The sequence below is a fragment of the Ahaetulla prasina genome, chromosome 4, assembly GCF_028640845.1.
Source record: "Ahaetulla prasina isolate Xishuangbanna chromosome 4, ASM2864084v1, whole genome shotgun sequence".
Lineage (NCBI taxonomy): Eukaryota > Metazoa > Chordata > Lepidosauria > Squamata > Colubridae > Ahaetulla > Ahaetulla prasina.
The window spans coordinates 2,224,259-2,236,356 of NC_080542.1; the positions used below are offsets into that span (position 1 = coordinate 2,224,259).

The window sequence follows — 12,098 nt, forward strand, 5'->3', positions numbered from 1 at the left end:
GGGAGAAGGGAAGGATTTTTGCTACCGGTTCTCCGAACCACCCGCCCGCCATCGCTACCGGATCAGGCGATCCGGTCTGAACCGGGAGTATTCCACCCCCGATTTATACTCCTTGCAGATAGCTGATCCTTTGCATCCTTTTAGTGCATCGTTAAGGCTACCTGGAGGCTTCTCTGTGTCCTCACAGTCACCTGAGTGCGGTGGCCTAGAGGCAGAGCTCTCGCTTCATAATCAGGAGGCTGCGAGTTCGATCCTAGGTAGACGTAGTTATTTCCCTCTCTGGGCACACTGAGAATATGTTATCCGATGAACAGAACTCCGCATTGGTGACAGGAAGGGCATCCGGCCAGTAAACACTCGGCTCCATTCCGTTGCCCAAGACTTCACCCCCGCAAGGGATTATGGGGTCGTTAAAAAGAAGATGAGTGGTGGAAATGGGTGTGGAACAGTGGTGAAATGTAAAATTGGTTACTACCGGTTCTGTGGGTGTGTCTTGGTGGGAGGGGTTAATGTAACTGGGCGTGGCCAACTTTTTTACATTTAAAAGCATTTTTTCTACAACCTCTTCGGCTGAATAGGTTATTAAAAAAATGAAAAGCCTCTGACGATTCTAGCTGAGCTGTGAGATCATCAGAGGCTTTTTTTAAAAAAACTTTTAAAAGCATTTTTTCTTCAACCTCTTCGGCCGAAGAGGTTCTAAAAAAAAAGCTTTTAAAAGCCTCTGATGATCAGGCGACTCAGCTGGGCATGGGAGAAGGGAAGGATTTTTGCTACCGGTTCTCCGAACCACCCGCCGCCATCGCTACCGGATCAGGCGATCCGGTCTGAACCGGGAGTATTCCACCCCCGATTTATACTCCTTGCAGATAGCTGATCCTTTGCATCCTTTTAGTGCATCGTTAAGGCTACCTGGAGGCTTCTCTGTGTCCTCACAGTCACCTGAGTGCGGTGGCCTAGAGGCAGAGCTCTCGCTTCATAATCAGGAGGCTGCGAGTTCGATCCTAGGTAGACGTAGTTATTTCCCTCTCTGGGCACACTGAGAATATGTTATCCGATGAACAGAACTCCGCATTGGTGACAGGAAGGGCATCCGGCCAGTAAACACTCGGCTCCATTCCGTTGCCCAAGACTTCACCCCCGCAAGGGATTATGGGGTCGTTAAAAAGAAGATGAGTGGTGGAAATGGGTGTGGAACAGTGGTGAAATGTAAAATTGGTTACTACCGGTTCTGTGGGTGTGTCTTGGTGGGAGGGGTTAATGTAACTGGGCGTGGCCAACTTTTTTACATATAAAAGCATTTTTTCTACAACCTCTTCGGCCGAATAGGTTATTAAAAAAATGAAAAGCCTCTGACGATTCTAGCTGAGCTGTGAGATCATCAGAGGCTTTTTTTAACTTTTAAAAGCATTTTTTCAGCCAAAGAAAAAATGCTTTTAAAAGTTTAAAAAAAAACACCAACCTCTGATGATCGTGCGGCTCAGCTGGGCATGGGGGAAGGGAAGGATTTTTGTTTGTTTGTTTTTGTTTTGTTATTTACATTTATATCCCGCCCTTCTCCGAAGACTCAGGGCGGCTTACAGTGTATAAGGCAATAGTCTCATTCTATTTGTATATTTACAAAGTCAACTTATTGCCCCCCCAACAATCTGGGTCCTCATTTTACCTACCTTATAAAGGATGGAAGGCTGAGTCAACCTTGGGCCGGGCTTGAACCTGCAGTAATTGCAGGCTGCTGTGTTCTAATAACAGGCTTCTTACCAGCCTGAGCTACCATGGCCCATTTGCTACCGGTTCTCCAAACCACCCGCCGCCATTGCTACCGGATCAGGCGATCCGGTCTGAACCGGGAGCATTTCACCCCTTCTTGGAACTGCTGCGTGTTGTAGACTTGAGATAGATGATAGATGATGGGGAAACCTGGATTACTGCAATGCTCTCTACATGGGGCTCCCCTTGAGGAGCACCCAGAGGCTCCAGTTAGTTCAGAATGCGGCTGCGCGGGTGATAGAGGGAGCCCCTCGTGGCTCCCATGTGACACTTCTCCTGCGCAGACTGCACTGGCTACCTGTGGCCTTTCGGGTGCGCTTCAAGGTTTTGGTAACTATCTTCAAAGCGCTCCATGGCATAGGGCCAGGTTACTTACGGGACCGTCTACTGCCACTGATTGCCTCCCACCGACCCGTACGCTCTCAGAGAGGGACTCCTCAGGGTGCCGTCGGCCAGGCAGTGCCAACTGGCAACACCCAGAGGAAGGGCCTTCTCTCCCCCACCCTCTGGAACGAACTTCCCCCAGGACTCCGCCAACTTCCTGACCTTCGAACCTTTCGCCGCAAGCTTAAGACACATCTATTTATTTGCGCAGGACTGGACTAGATTTTAAATTCGAATTGGTTTTAATGAGGATTTTATTATTTGTATTGTCATTTTTAATTATTCGGCCATCTGTAATAAGTTTTTTAATGGATGTTTTATTTTGTATTTATATGTATATTTTTATCTGGCTGTGAACCGCCCTGAGTCCCTAGGGAGATAGGGCGGTATAAAAATACGAAAAATAAATAAATAAAAAATAAATAAATAAAAACAAAACAGCCACTTCGCAAACACATGGCACAACATTGGAGAACAAAGCCATCAGGACTAGATTCAGCAGTCCACCCGGGTTTAAAAGACAAGGGCCACTCTTGAAGGATAGCAAAGTCCACATTTGGGACAGAGGGGGGGGAGGAGCCCCTGCTTTGAAAGAGGGGTCAAAGAGGCCGTCCGTGTCCCAATTGGACAGCCCTCCCACAACAGACGGGGAGGGATACGACATCATCTACCTCCAGTCTCAGCAGTTCCAAGAAGACTCAGGTGACCCTGAGGGCACAAGAGAAACCTCCAGGTGGCCTCAACAACTCTCTAAAAGGCCGGGGTGAAATCTAAAAAATTTTCCCTACCGGTTCTGTGGGTGTGGCTTAATTGGTGGGCATGGCTTGTTGGCCTTATTTATTTATTATTTAGATTTTTATACCGCCCTTCTCCCGAAGGACTCGGGGCGGTGTACAACCAGATTAAAACAATAATATACAAAATTAAAATAACAATTAAAATACATATTCAAAGATGGCCGAAAATTAAAACCGTCAAATCGACCTATACTAAAATACCCCAATCTAAAATTATTAAAAATCCAGAAATTTGAAAATTTAAAAATCAAGCCAGTCCCGCTTGGATAAACAGGTATGTTTTCAATTCACGGCGAAAGGTCCGAAGGTCAGGTAATTGGCGTAAACCGGGGGGAAGTTCGTTCCAGAGGGTAGGTGCTCCAACAGAGAAGGCCCTTCCCCTGGGGGCCGCCAGCCGACATTGTTTGGCGGACGGCACCCTGAGAAGACCCTCTCTGTGTGAGCGTACGGGTCGGTGGGAGGCATAGGGTAACAGCAGGTGGTCCCGTAAGTACCCGGGTCCTAAGCCATGGAGCGCTTTAAAGGTGGTAACCAATACCTTGAAGCGCACCCGAAAGACCACAGGTAGCCAGTGCAGACTGCGCAGGAGTGGTGTTACACGGGAGCCACGTGTGGCTCCCTCAATCACCCACGCAGCTGCATTCTGGACTAACTGAAGCCTCCAAATGCACTTCAGGGGTAGCCCCATGTAGAGAGCATTGCAATAATCCAGACGAGAAGTGACGAGAGCATGAGTGACTGTGCATAAGGCATCCCGGTCAGGTGACTGAATGGGCATGGCCAATAATAATAAATAATAAAAATAATAAAGTATACAAAACTTGGGAGCGGACCAGTCTACCTTTTTTAAAAATAGAGGCACCGGTCTACTAGCCGGCTACAGCGCCGATCAGCTGTAGTGCGGCCCTTTGAAGCTCCGCGGCAGTCATTTAAGGCCGTTTGCAGCTATGTCACCACCGAGAGCTTCAAGGACAGAGAAGAGGAACAGCGAGCCGTGGGGTGGGGGGGAGGCAGGGATTTTTGCTACCGGTTCTCCAAACTACCTGCCCCCCCATCGCTGCCGGATTGCGCGATCCGGTCCGAACCGGGAGCATTTCACCCCTGCTAAATGGGATGCAAATGTCCAGCTTGCCTGCGAGGAGCATAAATCCATTCCCTTCCTCCCCCATCCAGTCAGAGCTGAAGAAGCTCCTTGGATGAGAAGCGAAAATGTCTTCAAAGGAAAAAAAACAACACACAGAAAGCCCAGTTGACTCTTGGGGTGGGTGGGTGGGCGGGGGGAGAAAGGCAACTTTGGAACTACCTGTAGTTTGCCAATCTCTGGCCGTAGAGTTAGCGTAGTTGTTGTGTTTGCCCACCCACCCACCCCCACGAGCTGGGCCCCCTGCCAGAAAGTGACTTGGAAAGTGAGGGGGAAGGGCCGTCAGGACTTACCTCGGGAGCACCGGCTTCCCTGGCTCAGCTCCAGGAGCCAGAGGCAGGCCAGGTGGAGGAGATAATGAGGCCTCCGTCCCCTGACTCTTTCCTCCCCCCAGGCCACGCCTTCAGACCCAGCTGATGGCAATCAGGCCTGGCTGGACCCTAGGTTTCGTAGGCAGGAGAGGCGGGAACAACAGAAGCAGGGGTGGGGCAGGCCTAGGAAGTGCTGAGTCATAGAGCCACACCCCACGGGATATAAAACCAGCGAGGGCTGCTATGCCTCCTCATAGCAGGCAAAATCAACTGCTTAACTAAGAGCTGAAGTACTGTTTGTTCATTGGCATCAAGGGAGGTAACCGAGTCACTTGGCAGGCGCTCGCTAGTTTGCTGCCAGAGCTGATAGTGCCGGCTAATTAAGCCATCGCTCGGACGGAGGCGAAGGGGGACAGAAGAGTAGTAGAAGACAGGAGGATGTGGATTGTGACCTCTGTCGTCTCTTTCCTTCCTTCCTTCCTTCCTTCCTTCCTTCCTTCCTTCCTTCCTTCCTCCCCACCCCCACCTCAAACCCCCCAGGGGGAAGTGATGAACCTGCTGATGTTCCTCTCCACCTGGGATGGCAAAGTGCCCCAACCGGCCATCCTGAAGCCTCGCCCGCTCTGGACCGGGAAGCAGATCTTCTCCCTCATCATCCCGGGACACATCAACTGTGTCCGGACGCACAGCACCCACCCGGACGATGAAGACAGCGGCCCCTACAAGCACATCTCGCCGGGAGACACCAAGGTAGGGACCCCGGTTGCTTCCTGCTGGGAAAAGAGGGTGCGCGGAGAGTTGCCTCCCCCCCCCCGGGGTGAAACAAAACTTGGAAAAAAAGCTTGAACCCTGGCCCCCTCCCCCTATCTAACAAATTGAAATTCAATATAGAGAAAAGTAAAGTCTTGACCCTTAGGTAAGAAAAACCAAGATGCGCATATAAACTGGGGGAAACCAGGTTTAAACTGGGAGAGTCTTAGTGGACAACCAGCTAAATAGGAGCCAGCCGTGTGCAGCAGCAGCCGCCAAAAAAATCCTAATTTGCATTAACGGAGGGATACAATCAAGGGAGATACTAATACCATTCTATAAAGCTCTAGTAAGACCACACCTAGAATATTGCATCCAATATAAAAAAAAAAAGAGGATGAGACTAGAAAAAGTGCAGAGAAGAGCAACCAGGATGTTTAAGGGGACTGGAGGCTAAAACATAGGATGAACGGTTGCAGGAACTGGGCCTGGCTAGTCTAGTGAAGAGAAGGACCAGGGGAGACAGGATAGCATCTTCCAATGTTTGAGGGGCTGCCAAGGAGAGGAGGGGGTCAAGCTATTTTCCAAAGCACCTGAAGTCCAAATAAGGAATAATGGATGGAAACCGATCAAGGAGAGATTCAACCTGGAAATAAGGAGGAATTTTCTGACAGTGAGAACAATCAACCGATGGAACAGAAGTTGTGGGAGCTTCATCCCTGAAGGCTTTCAAGAAGAGACTGGACTGCCATCTGTCAGGAATGGTGGAGGGCTGGGGTGTCAAACTCAAGGCCCATGGGCCGGATCCAGCCCACGATGCCCCCCCTTCCCCACCGAGGTCAACCACAGCCCTGATGCGGCCTTCAGTGAAATTAAGTTTGACCTCCCTGGTGTAGGGTCTGCTTGGGTGGGTTGCACTAGATGACCTCCAAGGTCCCTTCTGTAATACCTACAGAACACCCAGCCTGTTACAGAAGCGTTTGGCCCCCCACCAGTGATGAGGGAGGACCCCCGGGGGACCTACTCTCCCTCCCCCCGTCCCCAGGTTTAGTTTGGGTGGTGGAGTTTGGGATCCTGAGAATATCCTTCAGCCTTTGGATCGAGGGCGAGACCGTCTCTCCACCTTCCTCCTTCCGATCCCCAGGTCATTGTGGAGAACGGAGAGCTGATCATGGGGATCCTCTGCAAGAAGTCCCTGGGCACTTCGGCCGGCTCCCTGGTCCACATCTCCTACCTGGAGATGGGCCACGACGTCACCCGCCTCTTCTACAGCAACATCCAGACCGTCATTAACAACTGGCTGCTGATCGAAGGTGAGGCTGGCGGGATTTTGCCCTCCCCCTCCGCATCGGGGAGGGGGTGGTGGCTGGCCCTGGTGTTCGGTTCCTTAGAAAAGAGGGCTGTTTTTTGGTCAGCAAAGCCATGGGGTGCCTTTGGGCCTTTTCATATCCCTCCATCGTCTTAATTCAATATCTGTCGGCTCTCTGTCCATCTAAGTTTCTATCTGTCTTTATCCATCTGCTATCTGTCTCTGTCTGTCTATATGTATCTTATAGGGTGGGTTCTACTTACCTTTTCTACCGGTTCGCAACAGGAGCTTTTGTGCTTCGCTCGTGTGTGCCCACTTCTGCGCATGCACAGATCACCCATGATGACATTGTGGAGGGTGGGCGGAGCCTCCGGCCGGTTTTACTACCGGTTCTATAGAACCGGGCCGAACCGGAGGGGCAACCCACCACTGGTACCTATATTTCAATCTCTTTATCACCTTTCAATATCTGTGTATCCACTGTCTAGTTCAGTATCTACCTGCCATCTACCTGGCTAATTTTATCAATCGCCTCTCATTATGTATCACCTATATTATCTATTATCTCTACCATCTATCATCATGCGGCTGCGCGGGTAATAGAGGGAGCAACACGATGCTCCCATGTAACACCTCTCCTGCGCAAGCTGCACTGGTTGCCGGTGGTCTTCCGGGTGCAATTCAAGGTGTTGGTTATCACCTTTAAAGCGCTCCATGGCACAGGACCGGGTTATTTACGGGACCGCCTACTGCCACCAATAGCCTCCCACCGACCTGTGCGCTCCCACAGAATGGGCCTTCTCAGGGTGCCGTCGGTCAAACCATGCCGACTGGCGACCCCCAGGGGGAGGGCCTTCTCTGTGGGGGCTCCTGCCCCTTTGGAATGAGCTGCCTCCGGGGTTGCGTCAACTCCCTGACCTCCGGACCCTTTCAACGCGCGCTTAAGACCTTTTTGTTCCCCCGTGCGGGGCTGGCCTAACGTAATTTTAAATGTGGGGATTTTATGAGGATTTTAGGATAGTTTTAATTTATTGTGGCCAAATTTAGAATCAGTTTTTTAAAAGGTTTTAATTTTTGCTAATGTTGTTTTATTCTGGCTGCAAACCGCCCTGAGTCCTTCGGGAGAAGGGTGGTATAGAAATCAAATAGATAGATAGATAGATAGATAGATAGATAGATAGATAGATAGATAGATAGATAGATAGATAGATAGATAGATAGATAGATAGATAGATAGATAGATAGATAGATAGATAGATAGATAGATAGATAGATAAATCTGTCTATGTCATCTATTAGTTATCAATCTATTCATCCATCCATCCAATCTCTGTCTATCACCTAATTCACCTATTATCTATCTGTCTGTCTGTCTATGCATCATTATAAAAACTAAATTTAAAATAGAGGCAAGGATAGTTACAATTTTAGCGCTGAAATTTAAGTAAAAGTCGGGGGGGGGAGAAGGGCTTTCAGGGCGCTAACCAGCCCCCTCCACAGCTGCATGCTCCTCTGTGTGGCCCCAAGCAAGATGGCAGAACCAGGTCTTGACGTATTTTTGAAAGACCAGGAGAGCGTGAACAAGTAAAGCTCTTAGCCTTTTTTTTTTTTTTTAGGGATACATGGCTTTTGCGAACAGCACTTGGTGGGAGGTGAATGCCTGGTGGGTTCTCCCCCCCCCCACCCTCAGCCTTCAGATCACTCTTCTTCTTCCTTCCCAGGGCACACCATTGGTATCGGGGACTCCATCGCTGATGCCAAGACCTACCAGGACATCCAAAACACTATCAAGAAAGCCAAGCAGGATGTGATAGAGGTATGGGGGCAAGCCACAAAGTCACCTGGATCTGGGCTGCTGATAAGACACGGGTGGGATGCCAGTAATGGTTACATTTCACATTTTCCCCCCTACCGGTTCTGTGGGTGTGGCTTGGTGGTAGGTGGGGTCCTGTGTCTGAGTGGGCGTGTACAACTTGACGTCATTCATGCCCACTCGGTCAAATGACACCCCCCCCAAGTCACACCCACAGAACCCCGTAGGAAAAAACGTGTGTATAAGCACGAGAAGTAGTGAATGCTGTGGCAGAGAGAAGCTGAACTTCTCCCCCTCCGTTCACAGCGGAGCTGCTGCAGCCTGTCCCTTTAAGGTGATCCCCGGGAGGGAGGGGACCATAAAGGGAGCAGTAGCTCCGCTGTGAATGGAGGGAGAAAATTCTCACCATATAGGGTGGGTCGAGCGGCCAGAAGGGGTGAGGAGCGACTGGGCAGGGCCAACCAGGGGTGGTTTTTGCCGGTTCAGCGAACCGATTCAAATCGTCCCTACCGGTTCGCCCGAGCCGTTCGAATTTCACCCCTGGATGCCAGGCCCTCGGGCTGGGTCACACCCACAAGGGGAAGATTTGTTCTTTGGGGAGTTCTTGGTGCTCCTTCAGCTTGGTGGTTTTTTTGCAGAATGATTTTGTGACCCAACTAGGAAGCATCAGTGCTGGTTAACCCCCGGTCCCTTCTGATGATGCTACCTAATTGGGTCATAAAACATTTGCGAGAAAACAAACCCAGCTCAGAGACCGCCACGGACCCCCTCAGTTCAGCCCTGAGCTACAAATATTCCCTTCTCTTGGGTACTTGGAGCTTGACACTAGAGGGAGCTTGGCTGGCCACGTTTCCACGAATTTGATTTTGCCTTTGAAAAAATTTCCAGGGTGGTTTAAAAGTGGGATAAATTGTCCCGGCAAGTTAAAAACAGAACAGAGGAAAAAATCGTTATCTCTGTGAGGGAGATGGGTGCTTTAAAAGGAAGGAATGGGAGGGAGGGAGGAAGGAATAGAGATGGGAAAGTGAAGGAGGAAGAAGGAATAGATACGGGAAGGGGAAGGAAGGATGAAGGAGGGAGGCGGGCGTCAAAAGCCAGGCCTGTGTCCTTGGGCCTGCCTTGAACCCTTGCGGTCTCTTCCATTCTCCAGGTCATCGAGAAAGCCCACAACAACGAGCTCGAGCCCACCCCTGGCAACACCCTGCGCCAGACCTTTGAGAACCAGGTCAACCGCATCCTGAACGATGCCCGAGACAAGACCGGCTCCTCTGCCCAGAAGTCCCTCTCGGAGTACAACAACTTCAAATCCATGGTGGTCTCGGGGGCCAAAGGCTCCAAGATCAACATCTCTCAGGTGAGACCCACCTCCCACAACTCTGGAGAGCTTACTCGGTCCAGCACCGGAGTTTTAATCTGAAGGGTTCCAGGGTTCACGTCCCTATGGAGGCAATTGATTTTGAGAGCCAGTTTGGTCTAGGGGTTAAGCCACCAGACTAGAAAGTGGGAGGCCGCGAGTTCTAGTTCCACCTTAGGCATGAAAGCTTGGTTGGGAGACTTTGGGCTAATCACCAGGAGACCGGGAGTTCTAGGCCTGCCTTAGGCATGAAAAGCTGGCTGGGTGACTTTGGGTCAATCACTAGGAGACTGGGCGTTCTAGTTCCACTTTAGCCATGAAAGCCGGCTGGGAGTTCTAGTTTTGCCTTAGATATAAAAGCTGGCTGGGGGACCTTGGGCCAGTCCCCGTCTCGGTCCAACCCATAAATAAGGATTAACATATCCAGTGTTCCTTCTTCCTATTTTCCGCACAACAACCACCACCTACCTCACACGGTTGTTATTGTTGTGGGGAAAATAGGAAGAAGGAACACTGGATATGTTAATCATTTAATAATAATAATAATAATAATAATAATAATAATAATAATAATAATAATAATAATAATAATAATAATAATAATAATAATAGGAACATCCTATTATCCTGTGAGAGGGATCTTGGAGTCCTAGTGGACAACCATTTAGATATGAGCCAGCAGTGTGCAGCAGCTGTTAAAAAAGCCAACACAGTTCTGGGCTGCATAAACAGAGGGATAGAATCAAGATCACGTGAAGTGTTAGTGCCACTTTATAATGCCTTGGTAAGGCCACACTTGGAATATTGCATCCAGTTTTGGTCGCCACGATGTAAAAAAGATGTTGAGACTCTAGAAAGAGTGCAGAGAAGAGCAACCAAGATGATTAGGGGACTGGAGGCTAAAACATATGAAGAACGGTTGCAGGAACTGGGTATGTCTAGTTTAACGAAAAGAAGGACTAGGGGAGACATGATAGCAGTGTTCCAATATCTCAGGGGTTGCCACAAAGAAGAGGGAGTCGGGCTGTTCTCCAAAGCACCTGAGGGTAGAACAAGAAGCAATGGGTGGAAACTGATCAAGGAAAGAAGCAACTTAGAACTAAGGAGAAATTTCCTGACAGTTAGAACAATTAATAAGTGAAACGACTTGCCTGCAGAAGTTGTGAATGCTCCAACACTGGAAATTTTTAAGAAAATGTTGGATAACCATTTGTCTGAAATGGTGTAGGGTTTCCTGCCTGGGCAGGGGGTTGGACTAGAAGGCCTCCAAGGTCCCTTCCAACTCTGTTGTTATATTATATTACTGTATATTATATCATATATTTTAAGAAGGTACTTGGTTGACACCTAGGACGCTGGCAGCAACCTGTATCCACCATTAGCACCAGTCATGGTATTTGTGACGCATTTTTGAATGTTCAGTTGACTTTGAGTTTCATGAATAAAAGAATAATAATAATAATAATATAAAGGCCAGGTATACTTGGGGGAGGTGTGGTGGCCCAGAAGTCTGGGCTGACTCGGCCGTTCTCTTCCTGCCCCCCCAGGTCATCGCCGTGGTGGGGCAGCAGAACGTGGAGGGGAAGCGGATCCCCTTCGGCTTCAAGCATCGCACCCTGCCCCACTTCATCAAAGACGACTACGGGCCGGAGAGCAGGGGCTTCGTGGAGAATTCGTACTTGGCCGGACTGACCCCCACCGAGTTCTTCTTCCACGCCATGGGAGGCCGAGAAGGGCTGATCGACACGGCCGTCAAAACGGCCGAAACGGGTGAGTTTAGATGAGGGTTGAGTTGCTTCGGGGAGAAAAGCTCGGCGACGTTCTCCGAGACCGGTCACAAAGTGTGGCAAGGGAAGGGAGACAATCCCTCTACACTAAGTCTCAAATTCACAACTGCCCCTGGACCCTTCAATATTTGAGGGGCTGCCCCAAAGAAGAGGGGTGGGGTGGGGTGGTCAATTCATTCTCCAAAGCACCCGAAGCAACGGATGGAATCTCATCGAGCAGAGAAGCAACCGGGAACTAAGGAGAAAATTCCTGGCCGTGAGGACAATTAACCGGTGGAACGGCTTGCCACCAGGAGTTGTGGGTGCTCCATCGCTGGAGGTTTTTAAGAAGAGACCGGACAGCCACTTGTCTGAAATGGGTATAGGGCAGGGGTGTCAAACTTGATTTCATTGAGGGCCACATCAGGGTTGTTATTGATCTCGGGGGGCCTTGGTGGGCGTGGCCAGCTTAATGTCACCCATGTCGTGGGGGCCCAAGTGCTCTGTCAGTGAAAACAGGTCCCCGAACTCCATTTTCGGCTGCGACGGCTTCCTGCAACCCTCTGTCATCAAGAATGGAGCTCGGGAGGGCTGCCCTTCCAAGTTCCATTTTTGCTGGCAGAGGTTACCACGGGCTGGTCCTTTGTTGTTTCCAGAGCGGCCCCATGGGCCACATCTAACCACCTCGTGGGCCGGATCCGGGCCC

The 12,098-nt window shown here is 50.0% G+C and overlaps 1 protein-coding gene across 1 annotated transcript in view; it reads left to right on the plus strand.

Moving 5' to 3' along the window:
• The window catches only part of POLR2A (RNA polymerase II subunit A), a 43,788-nt gene that overhangs the window by 17,271 nt on the left and 14,419 nt on the right, over window positions 1–12,098 (plus strand). Inside the window, exons 11-15 of the mRNA XM_058180813.1 lie at window positions 4,941–5,150; window positions 6,295–6,463; window positions 8,181–8,275; window positions 9,423–9,626; window positions 11,174–11,396. Coding sequence (XP_058036796.1) covers window positions 4,941–5,150; window positions 6,295–6,463; window positions 8,181–8,275; window positions 9,423–9,626; window positions 11,174–11,396 — 901 coding nt within the window. The remainder of the gene's footprint in view (window positions 1–4,940; window positions 5,151–6,294; window positions 6,464–8,180; window positions 8,276–9,422; window positions 9,627–11,173; window positions 11,397–12,098) is intronic.